The sequence below is a fragment of the Eriocheir sinensis genome, chromosome 9 (assembly GCF_024679095.1).
Source record: "Eriocheir sinensis breed Jianghai 21 chromosome 9, ASM2467909v1, whole genome shotgun sequence".
Taxonomy (NCBI): Eukaryota; Metazoa; Arthropoda; class Malacostraca; order Decapoda; family Varunidae; genus Eriocheir; species Eriocheir sinensis.
In genome coordinates this window covers 17,731,600-17,748,088 of record NC_066517.1, presented here as the reverse complement: position 1 = coordinate 17,748,088, position 16,489 = coordinate 17,731,600, and the positions used below count along the sequence as shown (strand labels likewise).

The 16,489-nt window shown below is 48.3% G+C and overlaps 2 protein-coding genes across 13 annotated transcripts in view; one reads left to right on the top strand and one right to left on the bottom strand.

Annotated features, from left to right (window-relative positions):
* LOC126996293 (G-protein coupled receptor GRL101-like) overlaps nt 1–13,160 on the top strand; it is a 222,614-nt gene extending 209,454 nt beyond the window's left edge. Inside the window, exons 28-33 of the mRNA XM_050856670.1 lie at nt 2,626–2,773; nt 4,386–4,477; nt 5,617–5,834; nt 8,826–8,997; nt 9,905–10,112; nt 12,120–13,160. Of these exons, the coding sequence (XP_050712627.1) occupies nt 2,626–2,773; nt 4,386–4,477; nt 5,617–5,834; nt 8,826–8,997; nt 9,905–10,112; nt 12,120–12,426 (1,145 nt within the window). The 3' untranslated portion in view covers nt 12,427–13,160. The remainder of the gene's footprint in view (nt 1–2,625; nt 2,774–4,385; nt 4,478–5,616; nt 5,835–8,825; nt 8,998–9,904; nt 10,113–12,119) is intronic.
* The window catches only part of LOC126996052 (uncharacterized), a 16,326-nt gene continuing 12,907 nt past the window's right edge, over nt 13,071–16,489 (bottom strand). For all 12 annotated transcript variants that reach the window (XM_050856086.1, XM_050856089.1, XM_050856087.1 and 9 more), the window contains exons 3-4: nt 15,833–15,925; nt 13,071–15,098 (exon numbers count right to left, since the gene is read on the bottom strand). In XM_050856086.1, coding sequence (XP_050712043.1) covers nt 13,537–15,098; nt 15,833–15,925 — 1,655 coding nt within the window. In that variant the 3' untranslated portion in view covers nt 13,071–13,536. The remainder of the gene's footprint in view (nt 15,099–15,832; nt 15,926–16,489) is intronic.

The following is a 16,489-nucleotide window of genomic DNA, read 5'->3' as shown; positions in this document are numbered from 1 at the left end:
TCAAGTAAATATAAATTGCCCTGAGGAAGAGGAAAAAAAGACAGTGGAACGCCAGCTCCACGGGCGAGCAGCCGGGTGGCTCTTCTGCGGCGGCGAGATGGACCCGCGAGGTCATCCTCGCTTTGGGCCACCCCTCCGCAGTCAAGTCGACTAGTCGGCTGCTCGCACGTGTACCGCTACGGGCTGATTCTGGGCGCCTGCCCGGAGGGCCCGTGCCTCCGTCGCTGCTCGCCGGCTGTTACCCGTGACTGTGGCGGCGGCGGAGGCGTCCCTACACCCCCCGGGACTTAAATTGCCCGCCCCCCCTTACAGGGCCGCCTTTGTGCAAAGGCCCTGTCCCCCTTTTTAGGGGGGAAATCTGAAAAAGAAGAAGAAGGAAAAAAAGGAAGAGAGTGAGGGTAGGGAAAAGGAATCAAAAGTCCATATTCTTAAACGTACCCGACTCCTATTACGGTTTTTTCTAAAGGCCGCAGAGCATATTAACGAGAGGCTTTTCAAACAGGCGAACTTGGATGCCGATACTTTTGAGAATACACGCTAAGGAAAGAGAGAGAGAGAGAGAGAGAGAGAGAGAGAGAGAGAGAGAGAGAGAAGGTATGGAGGAAAAAAGAAAAGATGGTAAAAAGTAAACAGGAAGAGATGGCGAAAAGAAAATGAAATATAGTTGAGTATATAGCCTTCATTCCCTGTTTTGCTTGTTGGTTGATATTCTTTTTAGCATATTCAGTATCACAAATATTTCGAATTCTCTTTCAATAATGCTTTTTTTTCAGGTTTCTTTAGGCAGAGTGGTTCATAGAGATTGTTTATGTCACTTCTAACGATGTGAGAGAGACGGAGAGGAAAGCTGGATAAAGGGAGAAGGGAGGAAAAAGGAAGAGAAAAAAAGCAAAAAAAGAGAAGGAAGAAGGAGAAAAAAAGCAAAAAAAAGAGAAGGAAGAAGGAGAAAAAAAGAAAGAGAAGAAAAAAGGGAAACTTGAGAAAGGGAGAAGGGAAGAAAAAGGAAAAAAAGAGAAAGGGAAGAAGAAGAAAGAAGGAATGAGAAGAAAAAAGGGAGAGAAGGAGAGGTAAGCTTGCGAAAGGGAGAAGGGAGGGAAAAAGGGAGAGAAAAAAAGAGAAAAGGAAGAAGGAAAAAGAAGGAAAGGGAAGAAAAAAGGGAGAGAAGGAGAGGAAAGCTTGAGAAAGGGAGAAGGGAGGAAAAAAGGGAGAGAAAGGAGGAAAACAGGTTAGGGAGAGTTAGGGAATAACGATAAGAAAAAAAAAATGATAAAGAAAAAGGTGATGTTTTATTTGAGACATCCATTTTTATCTCGTTTTCTGTGGAGCTCTCAATGGATCGAGAACTAAGGTCGGACGAAAGGGTATCTTGTTAATTATTCGTTATTATTTATTATTTATTACTTGTAGGTATAGAAAAGTGGTAAGTGTTTAAATTGACGTCCCTGTGTTTTTAAGCCAGTAACGACACCAGAGTTCTGTATATTTTAGTGACTATATAAAGATTTTACTTAAGTGCTGAATGTGGACTACTATTTGGAAATGTTATATAGACGAAATTAGCATTCTTAAATAACTTTCGATTTCTGTATGATGTTTTGGTTTTATGCACATTTGTAGTCAATATCTATCTATCTGTCTATCTATCTATCTGTGTGTGTGTGTGTGTGTGTGTGTGTGTGTGTGTGTGTGTGTGTTAACAGGGACAGCTACACAACCCCGTAATTAGCAACATTCACCTCCACTCAAATATTCACGTCAACACCGCCACCACCTCCACCATTATCAACCACCTTTTATTTTATTCAGTTGAGCATCACCGCCACCACCCCAGCACCCTTCACCTCACCCATATTTAACCGCTCACTAACCACCCTCACCACCACCATCAACACCACCCCAGCACCCTTCACCTCACCCATATTTAACCGCTCACTAACCACCCTCACCACCACCATCACCACCCCACCACCCTTCACCTCACCCATATTTAACCGCTCACTAACCACCCTCACCACCACCACCACCACCCCAGCACCCTTCACCTCACCCATATTTAACCGCTCACTAACCACCCTCACCACCACCATCACCACCCCACCACCCTTCACCTCACCCATATTTAACCGCTCACTAACCACCCTCACCACCACCATCACCACCACCCCAGCACCCTTCACAGCACTCATATTTAACCGCTCAATAACCACCCTCACCACCACCATCACCACCACCACCACCATCATCACCCTTCACCCCACTATCACACACCACTCCCATACACCTCAACACCACTGAGCACATCACCACCGCTACACATAACACATATACACACCATCCCGCACATCCCCTTACGTGCCCCTCTACGTCAACTTTACCCCCACAACACTACCTTTCACCACCACCACCACCATTTTCACCACCACCTTCATCACCACTCACCACTACCCTTTACACTTCCCATTACACCCCAACATAATCCACACCACCACCACCACCACCACTTTCATCACCACCACCACAAACACACCAACACCACATACGTCCCCAACTTAACCCCCACCATCACCACCACCACCCTCCCTTCACCACCGTCACCACCACTCACCACCACCTTCACTGCCACAGTCATCACCCTGGAGAGGTTCGTGGTCATCATGTTCCCCTTCCGTGTGCCTCGGCTGACCATGGGCTGGACGCGGACTATCATGGGCGGCGTGTGGGCGTGCGTGGGACTCCTCTCCGCGCTGCCCCTGGCCCCGCTGAGCTACTTCCGGTGAGAGAGAGAGAGAGAGAGAGAGAGAGAGAGAGAGAGAGAGAGAGAGAGAGAGAGTTTTCGTACGCTAATAAATTTTGTTGATATTTAGGTGATAGCTTTATTCTCGTATCAAAATTGTCATCAGCAAACATTCATATTCTCGTTGCATTAAGTGAGAGAGAGAGAGAGAGAGAGTGTGTACTTGTGGTTTGTCGTACTCTAGTTCATTCTGGTTGTGTATATTTAGGTTATAAGTTTATGCATATACCAAAATGTCATTCGCAAACGTTCATATTCACTAACGTTCATATTGCAATGACCGCACAAAGTAGTACGCTAAATTAGTATGCATTGGTCACGTCACATTTCCGTACTCTACCAGTGACCTTCCCGTTTGACCCCGCTTCTAAAACACTTATTGACTGAACGTGCTGCGTGATGTCAGTTAAAATATTCCCTTTAGGTGCGTGCTGATCAAACACACACACACACACACACACACACACACACACACGAGCCACTGACCGCGGGTTGAGAGCGTGATCAGACCACTCTCTCGGATGTACATTTCGCAAGCATACATTTCGCAAAGCCCTCAACGTGTGGTGCGATGTGCAAGAGGGTAACGGGAGTGTGGGACGTGAATGACAGCTGAAATGAAGACAGATGTAGGAAGAAATGGGTGTGTGAAAAGGAAGGTGAAAGACGAAGATAGAGGTGTGCGAAGAAAATAGTTTTAGTAGATTCGAGCGTCTGACAATGCAGCGAAGGAGTAGCACGCAGGACACTGATGGATAGACTTTCTGACATGTAGTGTGTTGCAATGACGCTTCTCTACCTTTTTTTCACGGCAAGGGAGGCAGCTCAATGGCAACAAACAAAAACAGCATCAACAACAACAACAAAACTCCGCTAGACGCTGCTCCTACAAAAGATAAAAGCACAAGAGGCCGGAAGAGAGGTCAATTTCGGGTGGAGAGGTGTCTTGATACTCTTGATCTTTAACCCATGACTCTAAGAACGGGATGAGAGAATACTGATTAAAACTCTACTCAGGAAAGACTTCAGAACAGTAAAGGAAGCAATATTTTCTTCCACTTCATGCTCAAGTTTGTCAATACGTTAAGTTTAGATGAGTGGCTTTGTTATTAGCTCCTTATTATGAGTATCATGTGCCTTTGTTGTGAGCAGAAGGAGTATACGAGGCCTTTAATCCTTTCTCCCTCACTCATGGGAGAATATCGGAGCATCGAAAGAGGATCAGAACCCTTTGGCGCTCGCTCTGTCTTGTTGATCTGTTTGCTTCTGGTCATAATAATAGTCATGGCTAGCGCGATGAATCATATGTAACAATCCTTATACTCCCTTCTCAGTGAATATATCCAATGACAACAGACTTAATGAAACCGGCCACAATAGTCTTTAATTACGTATGCTTCGATTCTCTTTTGTTTTGTTCCTTTGGGCTGATCTGTTTTCGTTTCGTGTTATAGCTTGAGTGTGCGCGTGTCTTACTTCTGGCTTCGGTTTACCTTTCTTTAACTACTACTACTACTGCTACTCCTACTCCTACTACTACTACTACTACTACTACTACTACAATGTCATCACCGTCACATCCCACCACCAGGAACTTCTACGGGCGGTCCGGCGTGTGTCTGGCGCTGCACATCACCCACGAGAAGCCGAATGGGTGGGAGTATTCCGTGCTTGTGTTCCTAGGTGAGTGTGCCTCGCCGGGGGACTCTTTAGGGGAGTAAGTGAGTGATTTATATAATGCGCCGCAACAACGAGGTCATATGGCGCCGTACTCTTTAGGGGGGGGGAGTGTGGCTGAGTGCTCTGTAAAGGTGTCTGGAGGTATACTGTTGCGATAGGAGAGGAAAAGGGGACAAGGGGAGAAGTTAAGACCAGTAAAAGAGGTAAGAGGAAGAAATGTGCAAAGAAGAAGGATTACACATGTTTTTTTTTCCTTGCTGTGTTTGAACTGGCCTGAGAGAGAGAGAGAGAGAGAGAGAGAGAGAGACTGACTGACTGACTGACTGACTGACTGACTGACTGACTGACTGACTGACTGACTGACTGACTGACTGACTGACTGACTGACTGACTGACTTAGTAGCGATATCTTCTGTGATTCTTGACATTGCTGAGTTTTTCTTTACGTTAGTGTCCCTCTACTACATCAAGTTTATTTAATCCATTTAATTTTCCCCTCATGTTCCCTTTCTGATAGTTAACCTCTAAGGGAAACTTCATTACAGCCCCATACTTTCTATATTCAATCATTTACATCACGTCCAAGTTCACTGGCTAACACGGCATCATTGTATACGTCAAACCACACCACACACACCATTCACCAACTTTTCCATCACCTCGTTAACCTGTAAAAGTATGCCATATAACCCCAGACTTTTTATATCTTTTTTTATATCTTCTTTAGGGTATCTGGACACCTCTCCTCCCGAAATTGACCCCTCTTTCGGCCACCTCTTTGGATTATTTTTAGGAGCAGCGAGTAGCGGGCTTTTTTTATTATTATTGTTTCCTTTTTTTATGCCCTTGAGCTGTCTCCTTTGTTGTAAAAAAAAATACATACAATCATTTACAACACGTCCAAGTTCACTGGTTAATATAGCATCATTATGTACTTTAAACCACATCACACACAGCCTCCATCACCCCATTTTCTTTGTTTCACCTCTAAATTTCTTAAAGTAAGCCATATAACTCCAGGCATTTTATATACAACCATTTACAACACGTACAAGCTCACTGGTTAATATAGCATCATTATATACGCCAAACCACATCACACACAGCATCCATCACCCCATTTTCTTTGTCTCACCTTGCAGTGGTTAACTTGGTGTCGTTTTCTGTGATCGCGGGCTCGTACTGCGGGATGTACCGGGCGGCGCGAACCTCGAGCGCTGCCGTGCGGAGTGACCAGCAGCTGCGGGAATCGTCCATGGCGAGGAAGATGACGCTGATTGTGGTGACGGACGCCGCGTGCTGGCTGCCCATCATCCTGCTCGGCCTCCTCTCCCTCGCCGGGGTCATCATACCGCCGCAGGTGAGGTGACGGAGAAATGAAACCACCTGAATAAAAGGGTGTTTGAGGAAGGAAAGAAAAATGTACGAAGAGGAGGTAAGAAAAAGGGAGGATAAGAGCGAAGATTTATACGCTTAGATAAGGTGACGGAGAAATGGAACCACCTGAATAAAAGGGCGTTTGAGGAAGGAAAGAAAAATGTACGAAGAGATGATGAGAAAAAGGGAAGATGAGAGCGAAGATTTATATGCTTAGGTGAGGTGGCGGAGAAATGGGACCACGCAAATATAAGGGTGTGAGAAGGTGAAGATAGATGTGGGAAAAGATGTGTGAGAATAAAAGAAGAATAAGAGTGAGGAAAGGAGTAGAAATAGATGAAGATAAGAAAAAAAGGATTAATCAAGAGCAGAGATTGATATGTTTATGAAGTACAGGTGAGGAGAGGGAAAAGAAATGGGACCACATGAATAAAATAATGTGAGGAGGTGAAGGAAGAGATGGGAAGAGATGTGAGTGATAAAAAGTAAGGTTGAGAGTGAGGAAAGGTGAAGTAAATGAGGGTGAAAAAAAAAGATGGTTAGGAGCGAAGATGATTTTTTTTTTACATCAGAGGAAACAGTGCAAGGGCGTAAAAAAAGAAAAAGAAAACAATAATAAAAAATAAGCCCGCTACTTACTGCTCCTATGTTTGGGAAGTATTAATTAAATCCGCAAGGGAGGCAACGAAAGAAAAAGAGGAAAACGAAAATAAAAGAATGTGTGAGGAAGTGAAGAAAGACGTAGGAATAGAAGAAGGTGAAAAAATGGGAGGTTAAGAGCGAAAATATAAATGTTGAGGAAGCGATAAAGGATGTGAGGGTGGAGATAGAAGTTTTACTAAGGCGATGGATTAGAAGGAAAGTGTGAGGAGACAGTGAGGGAATGGAAGGAAGGAAGGAAAGCGAGATGGAGTGCGTGTGTGGGGAGGTGGAATGAGTGAAGGAAGTGGAGGAGAGGAAAGAAGGGTGAGGGAGAAAGAGATGGCAGGGAGAATGAGAGAGGCATGTTGAGCTTAATGAAGATGAATGGTATGTTGTGTGTGTGTGTGTGTGTGTGTGTGTGTGTGTCCCTGTGTCCTCCCACTCCACCCCTCCCTCCCCCTCCCTCCCCCTCCCCTCCCTCTCTTCCCCTCCCCTCCGTACTCCTCTCTCTCTCTCTCTCTCTCTCTCTCTCCTCTCTCTCTCTCTCTCTCTCTCTCTCTCTCTCTCCTCTCTCTCCTCTCTCTCTCTCTCTCTCTCTCATTCTCTCTCTCATTCATATCTATACGCCTGTGCTTCACTTTCTTTCATTTACCACCTGCCTCTTTAATTTTAAACGCTCTTTCAAAACAAACTTTCCTTTCTTATGCAGGGCTCCTGTGTCACATCCACGTATCATCAAGCCACGTACGCCCACACGACACACGAAAATTGGTAGTCGGCAACCGCTTGTTACGTAATAAATGTATGTAATGCGTATTACGTACGTGGGCGTGGGCATAGGCGGGGGGCCGGGCACCACCACACCACCGCGTAGGAGAGCGGGCATCTTTCGACATGTTCAAAAGATACGTGGCTGCTCACGTCAACCGCCATTTTACGTGGCTCCACGCGTACAACGTGGCGCATACCTGGGGCTTACGGGGTGCTTGCGGGGCGCTTACACGTGGTTCCACGCTGCTCCCCTGTTCCCGCCACGCACCGCGTGGGTCTTCACGCGGCGCAGGAGCATACGTGGCACCAGCGCCGCTCCTCGGGTACCACGACGATGTTGCAACGTTGTGCATGGTGTGTATACGCCGTGCGGCGGGCTTGCGGCTTCAGTTCCTCTCTCGGACTAGCAACAGCACCACCGCTTCTCACCCCCGCCAGCGCCCTCGTCAGTAAACCTTGTCGCCATTGCCTTCAACTATGCCTAAGGACACCACCAAGAGATCACGGACGGGGGCTTCTTTAGCTTCAGGGTCACCCAAACCTCCAACAACCAGGGAGCAACCTGCTTCCAAGCCTCTGGTGTTTGTGGAACCTGCAGGTCTCTGGTACAATGAAACTAATGGTGTTGTGGGCTACTCGGAATGAGTATTGCAGACTCTTGTATGAGTCACCCGTGGCGAGGAAACGTTGGGTGATAGCCACACGCTGGCCTGGCTCAAGGGATTCTCTCCAGAATGTGCGTTGCTTCTGAATGTGGGGTACGACACGTTCAGCTATTTCACTGAAGAGGTCCTTGTCAATCCGGGTAAAATTCCCGTACAGTTCTGGACTTTCGGTTGCCAACTCTTCCATCAGGTTGTCATAGTGGGCTAGCTCCACTCTTCTTTGCAGGTACGGCCAAGCCCAAACCCTCCTCGGCCTCCTTTTTTTTTTTTCTTTTCACTTGCGAGTGGACCATCACAACTTCCACCAGTACCATGGAGTGCACATACTCCAGGATGGCCTCCATTAATTCTGTGTTATGGCTGTTTGCTGGTGTTATAAGGGCAAGGATGTCCTCAATGTTCTCCATGTTGATTCAGCAGGAGGGGAGTACTTCTTGCTGCAGGTAGATGTTGACGGGAACTGCAATCACAGGTGTGCAGCACGGCCCTTATGTACCTCTCACGTTTACCCACCGACGTACGTGGGGATAACGTGAGGATGACGCGAGGTCGTAACGCACCACGGTACACATACGGTATACGTACGTGGCTGTTACGTGCTCTGCCACGCACTACTTGCGGGGGTGTGGCCTCTTGTCGTGGCAATTCGGGTAATCGTCACGTCATGCTTGCGCAGTGCGTAGGGTTAATACGCATCACCTCGTACTTACGTTATGACGTCGTTATGTTGACCGTGCAAGCTTTACGTACATCGGCCCGTGACACGTATCCAGTTGATCGCGGCAACAAACCCCGCGTATGGCCACGTATGGGCCAAAAATCACATACGTGAGCATACGTGGGATTGATACGTGAATGTGTGACCGAGGCTTAACTCCCTTGCCCTTTACCTGCAGGTGTTCGCGTGGGTGGCGGTGTTCGTGCTGCCCCTCAACGCCGCCGTCAACCCTCTCCTCTACACCCTCTCGACGGCGCCCTTCCTCGGCAAGGCGCGGGAGCGAGTGTTGGACGTGCAGCACTCCTTCAAGCGGTCCATGCTGGTGCGCCGCGCTGCCTCGCCGTCCACGGGTAAGGCTCGCCTAAGGCATGATGACGTAACACTTACCGTGGTTGGTATTATAAGACACTTTTGCTTCTCACATCAGCTATTTCTAAAGGTCAGAGAGGGGGTCAGTCGGGTTCTAATGAGTGTTTCTTCAGGTTCATGGTACAGAGGAAGGGTCAAACTACAACCAGGGTCATAAAACTACTCCTGGAAATACCCACAACTCCTACGAAAGCCTTGTCAAATATATGTTCTTGGGCGGCGAAATGTCTTCTAACACGACCTGTGACAATGACATCATTCAACAAATTATAACATCTAATTTACATCCTGTTCTCTATTTTGTTTCCTCTTCACTATAACACTTAATCTTGAACCTTGAGGAAGAGACACTCGTTTAGTTTAAAGCTCTAAAAAAGATAATATACAGCACAGGTCAGTGTAAGAGGGACGATCTGCCATTTGTATATTTAGCATGCTTTTCAGTTAAGTGTTTAATTATGTGTGTTTAATTGGTTAGCTTATTAGTTAGGAGGTTAGTTAATCGTTTGATCAGTTAGTTTCTTAGTCAGGTGGTAAGTTATTTGTGTGCTTGGTTATTTTGTTAGGTAGGAGGATTGTAACTTGATTGCTCAGTTAGTTTTTAGTCATGTGGTTAGTTATTTGTGTGTGCTTAGCTATATAGTTATTTTGTTAGTTATGTCGTTACTTAGTGTGTTCTTCAGGACTACCAAAGGGATTGTTAAGGGTTATTAGAGGTACTCCAGGGTTATTAAAGGTACTCACTAGTGTAATTAAAGGATACAATATACATACATTCTCTCTCTCTCTCTCTCTCTCTCTCTCTCTCTCTCTCTCTCTCTCTCTCTCTCTCTCTCTCTCTCTCTCTCTCTCTCTCTCTCTCTCTCTCTCTCTCTCTCTCCCCCCCAGCCGAGATATCAACGGGGGAGGTGGCCTTGATGGTGCGACAGAGTGATATCACGCCCACCACCAGGCTCCTCTTCCCCGCCACCTCCTACCACCAACACCGCCGCCTCCACTACCACCTCCACCACCACCACCGGAGCCTCCACCCCCGCCACTGCCCCCAACCCTTCGTCAGGAGCTGTGAGGACCTCAACACCCACAACAGCGACAAGTGAGTGAGGGGTGAGGAGGGAAGATTATAGTAGTAGTAGTAGTAGTAGTAGTAGTAGTAGTAGTAGTGGTGGTGGTAGTAGTAGTGGTGGTGGTGGTAGTAGTGGTAGTGCTGGCATTTTCTTATCGGACACACACACACACACACACACACACACACACACACACACACACACACACACAGAAGGAGAAGCAAACAAGTTATCGCTATGAGTTTATTGATATTTATTCTCCTATCACTTGTTCAACTCATCCTCATGTTCAGCTTTGTAGAAAAACGTAGCGCCACACATTTGCGTTTACTAATAGTACATAAAATCTGGCATCCTTCAACAAATAATAACTGCTAATTTACATGTTATTTCCTATTTTGTTCCCTTTTTACTGTAGTACTCAATTTTGAACCTTAGGAAAGAGACACACACGCTTAGCTTCGAACCCAAAGAAAGACGATATCGAACACAATGCAGCACACACACACACACACACACACGTTCGGAACCTTAAGGAAAACCAGTTGGAACACACTGCGGCCAATACATTCGAGTTTAAACTTTAAGAAGACGAAATTACACACTTTCACGTGCATACTTGATTTTCAACCTTCAGAAAGACGAAATGGAACACACAACAACATACACACCTGATTTTCAACCTCAAGAAAGACAAAATGGAACACACAGCAACATACACACTCTACTTTCTACCTCCAGAAACACACACAAAATAGAACACTCTGCAACACAAACTTCAGCACCTTCAACAGCAACAACACCTACAAAGAAAGGCTAAACGACTCATTCAACACTACGAGTTAATTAGTTCCACCTGCACTATATACGAAGCCCAGGTTAAATATCACAGGTAAAGAAGTGACTTAGAAGGCCAAAGAAATCCCTTGCGGAACCCCTGCGTCGAACTCTATGGTAACCGTGTGTATGTACAGCTTCGGATCACACTGTAAGGCGTTCAGAACCCTTGCGCGAGATTCTGTGTTTGGACGAAGTGAAGAACGATAACCACAGAGTATTATGACCGGAGAGGCATCAGCGTCGTGGGTTTGCTATATTAATTTTTGGCATGCAGCGGTATTTTTCATTTAGTTTGTCTTCTACCGTGGAAAATTAGGATTGTTCGTAACGGTGAAACTTTCCAGGGTAGTTTTCCGTTGACATTAAATAGTTATTCACAAGGGTAGCTACTAATCGGCGAGCCTTCTACCCTATATCGCCCGCATCACAAGCTCTCCCTTTCTTTGCCGTTCTCTCGACATCAGTTTCAATATCAGCCAGACCCCGTTCCTCACAAGCTTTATATTATCACTTTACGGGTTAAATGGCACATTCATTTTCTCTATTATTGACTAGATGGCGCAGGTATGACAAAACAAGTGATTAGAAGCGAAGTTTGGGGAATTAAACGAAGGCGAAAAACAATCTAAAATCTGCCATTGGTTTTCGAGTTGGTGATAAGTTGCGTGTAGTGAGGGAAAGCTAGGAAGACAGCGGCGGCAGGAGAAGGATTGCCATGAGGTTGCGTTTTACCTTCAATGGCGGTAATAAGTGCGATGTTTTGATGAGGTAATGAGTTAATTCACCGCCTTCGTTGTGTCGTCACGCGTCGCGGCGAGTTGCGGCCTTCGAGTGTGTCTTCTCCTCACGTCGTCTTTGTTTTCACGAGCTGGGGACGAGCTCTCGAGGTCGCCGCCATCTTTGAAGTCTTTTTTTTATTTTTTTATTGTAGGCCAGTTTTCATTTGTGTTTCAACGCTCTGGTATATTTTTTTCTCATCACGTTTTTATTTTACGTGACGCTATCTCACACACACACACACACACACACACACACACACACACACACACCAGTCTGGCGCCTCTCGCCATCGATTTTATCCCCGCGTAGCTTCAGGCAAGATCTTCACACATTTCTGGTCGAGGTCACTTCTCATCCCCAACCAATCCCAACGTTCTTCCCCAGCCACAGGTACACACACTCACTCGTCTTTACAGGTGCGACGGGGAGGCGGACACCTGTAGTACCTGTAGTAGAGGGGAGCACAGATGTGGCGAGGAGGTGTGTGAGGGGGGGGGGGCGTATGAACAGAATGGGCGGCGGGCTGGTGGTGTTAACGGTGGTGGTGGGTGTGACAATAACGGTGCAGAGGGCCAGACTAAGTTACTTGTGCAAAGGGAGTTGATTCCTCTAAAGATCCTAAGCCCGTCGCCTCGTCACTCCGCCCTGCCTCGCCTCCCCTCACGGAAAATGTCCTCCTCCTTCACGTCCTCCGCCCGCCGCCGTCAGGACCTCTACGACTGAGGGACGACCATAAGCCAGCCAGGCCTCCTCGCACACCCTCAGGAAGACATCAACGGGCTTTACTCGGCGCAGGAGGTGTGGTGGTGAGCCGTGTTCCGTGTTGGTCGTCATCTGTCTTTCTATCTCTCTCCGTCGCCTGGATGAGAAGCAGAGATGGACAGCAGTGAAACGGACGATTCGTGGTCACTCCAAACAGTTCGTGTGTCCACTTGTTACGCGTGTTATTTCTTTGGTGCTGTTTTCGTGTCTTGTTTCGACGCCGAGGAAGACGAGAGTTTACAACGTTTCATCATTTGTCTGTGGCTTGAGTTTATCTTTTGCTCGTCCTACTTTTTCTCTCTCATGTCTACTACTCTTTTTCTTTACTATTTTTTTTTTGTGTGTGTGTTTTTCCTGTGAAAGCATCGTCGAGACTTCCGACAAAGTAGTTTCAGAATCGAAGGTGCATGTTCCCGGGGGAGGCGCTCTTGTCCCCCGTGCCCCCTCCCTCCCCTACCCGTGTCGCCCCCACCCTCGGAGTCCTGTTTCAAGGGTGCTGGGAAGGCTGTAAGTGGGCGTAGGCTGAGGCGGGGGAGCGGGGCAGCCCGGGGGAGGGTGAGGCGTGGTGACGGGGGAAGACCATTGCCTCATACTCCCCCATAGCGCTCTCTCTCTCTCTCTCTCTCTCTCTCTCTCTCTCTCTCTCTCTCTCTCTCTCTCTCTCTCTCTCTCTCTCTCTCTCTCTCTCTCTCTCTCTCTTTTCGAAGCCAAAATTATTTTCTGTACAAGTTAATTGCTGTTCGTTCTGTCTGCGGGGGGAGGGTGTTTGCAAGGCATCTGGAAGCATCACTGACGTAAGTAACACTCGGGTCAAGGGTCGTTTGTGACGCACGTCCTGCTGCCAGTGTCCGACGCCCGCCTGGCCGCGAGCCCTGAATGTTCCTGTCCGTGAACGATAAAGATAAGAACATGTCCCTGTGTCTCCCTCCCCCTGTGTGTGTAAGCGATGTGTCTGGATTTCCTGAGCACAGAGTACCGCCAGCCCGGCGCCGCCACGACCCAGCCTGTCCTCCTCGGGTCTCAGAGGAGACGATGTAGGCCGAGGACGATGACGGGTAGGAGCTGCGGGTGTCAGAGTCCCACCAGCTGCTGAGCGAAATTCCTGAACTTAATATTGCCATCGGTGGGGAAGTTTTCGAGGCAGGCGTGGAAGCCCGGCGCGGCGCAGCGGTTCCAGCGGAGTCCCTTGTCCTTGCCCGTGTAGCGCCAGTGCACCTCATGACGGAGGTACTCGGGGCCATAGTAGTTCCTGGCGACCATCGCGGGGTTGGGCGGCACTACGATCATCCTGCCGTTGTAGTTGACGCGGGTCGGGACGCCGCGCAGCTCGGGCGGCAGCGGCGTCAGTCTCTCGGGCCTGCATGTGACGTCGACGAAGGACACGTTGCAAGTGGTCATCCAGTAGTTGCCAATCATGTGGACGGCGCTGCATCCCTTCCGCGCCATGCACTTCGTGCCTTTCTCCATCCAAGCCTCCTGGTCCTTGCAGTCGGTCATCACGTCCATGTCAAAGTCCCACGGCAGGATCCCGTCGGTCTTGACGGCGCCGAGGAGGCTGCCGGCCTGCAGCTCCACGTAGAGGCCCAGCTCATCGCCACACTCCTGCACCAGACCCAACTCTCGACGCAGCTCGTCGCGGCAGCACGGCGGCACCAGGAAGGACGACACCATCTTCATCAGGTTGACACACTCCATGTTGAGCTCCGGGCACGAGAACTCAAGCTTTTCCCCATTGTGAGGCCACACGTGCTGCACCGCCCACTTGGCGGCCACCTGCAGCCACTCTTGGCGGGTCATCGCTGGCGCCTCGTCCACGAAGAACATGACGTCCGGACACACGACGGCGAGGCTGCCGGAGATATGCACGCTGATGAACCAGTCCCGAAGTGTCGCGGGACTCTCCATTTCGTCCCTCAGTGGCAGCTTCCGCAGCAGGGCGGTGCGCGCCACGAACGGACCCACGACGTCGTCACAAAACATGCACTCGTGGCGGGAGTTTTCGTAGCCTGACGCGTAGGCCAGCTGGTAGTTCTCCATCCGCCGCAGCAGACACCCGTGGTGCCAGGTGCCGTCCAGTGTCCTGTAGCTCCCTGCCGCCACCCCTGCCTGTCCCTCGTGGTCCAGGACTCTCACCAGCCGCTCCAGGGAACACAAGTTTCCGACGAAGTGCGTCAAGGAGTCCGCCAGGAGGACGAACGGCGTCCTTACCTTCGTCACCTCCCTGTTAATGGCGGAGGACGCCGAAGTGTCGGCGCTCAGGGTTCGCACAGACACACCGTCACCCCGCAGCGTCCCGAGGTCACCGCCGGAGCCGTAGCTCAGCACCACCACGTCCAGGTCGTAGTACTTCCTGATGTTCTGCACCACCGTCCTGACGCGCGGCGCCTCCCAGCCCTTGGTCGACAGGATGACAGTGAGCACCTCCTTGAAGGGCGGCGCGTCGTCACACTTAACCTGCATGTAGTTCTGGAGGCAGGCCTCGTCGACGTCCCTCCCGCGATACACCTCCCCGCACACAGCGCTGGTCAGGGGTCGGGGCGCCGCGTCCTCCGTGGCGATCCGCGGGTCCAGCTCCCGAGCGATGGCCCGCAGCTCATGGGCCAGCGAGGGACCAGCTGTGCCGTCCACTTTACCTGAGGCACGCACGAAGGAGAGAAGGTGAGTTAATCATGCTTTCTGTTGGTGACTGTATTAGTTGTGTTCCACAACAAGACAAGCATTTAGATTTAATTAATGAACCTCCTAAGTACAGTGAGTGTTTAATCTTACTTTGAATATACTAATCACAAAGTTCTTTAAAACCTCACGGCAGACGTTAAACAATCACAATGTCTAAAGAAAAGTAACACCTGAGCCGCTGGCACGGAGTTGTACCGCCTCTTAGGAATTCCAGACACGTACATATCAGTCAGTGGCGGGAGGAAGCCACCTTGTCTTTGTTTGGCCGTGCACGCCTGTCTTGTTGGGAGCATGGTAGTTTTAGTTTCAAGGGAGTATTTTGGTCCATACTTATTTTTCGTATCGCCAGTCACTATATATTATTTCTTATTGTAGTTTTTCTCTGCCATTTCGTTATTTATCATCTGGTGTAACTTAGCTTAGGTTAATGCTTGAGTAAATAACTTTGTCAAACGGTAACCTCTCTTGGGTTACACACACACACACACACACACACACACACACACACACACACACACACACACACACACACACACACACACACACACACACACACACACACACACACACACACACACACACACACACACACACACACACACACACACACACACACACACACACACACACACACACACACACACACACACACACACACACACACACACACACACACACACACACACACCTGCCATTCCCACCACCTGCCGCTGTGCCCGCATCAGCCGCCTCGCCAGGTCCCTCCTGCTGGGGATGCAGTCCTCGCTCTGCACCGACGGCACTGCAAACAAAGGCGCACTGAGAACACGTAAACAAACAAACTAATATCAAGCGATGAAGTTGAAATATTTTTTGTATTTTACCAATTACAAATAGGACTTGAAATCCACAGGATACATACATCAGGATATGAAGAAAAAAGCAGACATGGTTTCCTTGACTTACTTTCATTGGGTGTGTACACAGGCTGCGTTGTTTACCCTTTGTTACGTCTTTTTTACGGAGTCACAAATGCAAGTACTCGAATTTGATCATATTTCAAAGTAAAAACTAGTGTTCTACTGTGTAAAATCAATAAAATATAATTCAAAAGACATTTGAGGAGGACACATAATGTTTTGTTGGATTCATGAAAAAAATATATATAAATCGAATTTTCACTGTTTAATACGAAAATATATTAGTGACTGCTAACATTTTCCAATTTCTTGACTAGTGGTGTGAGAGAACCTAAGAGTATCACGACACACTATGAAAAAAAAAAATCCTAAAATTAAAAATGGGTGAAAACATGGATTGCAAGCCAGTGGCGCCGCGCGGAAACTCATTGCAGCACGTTGTATTG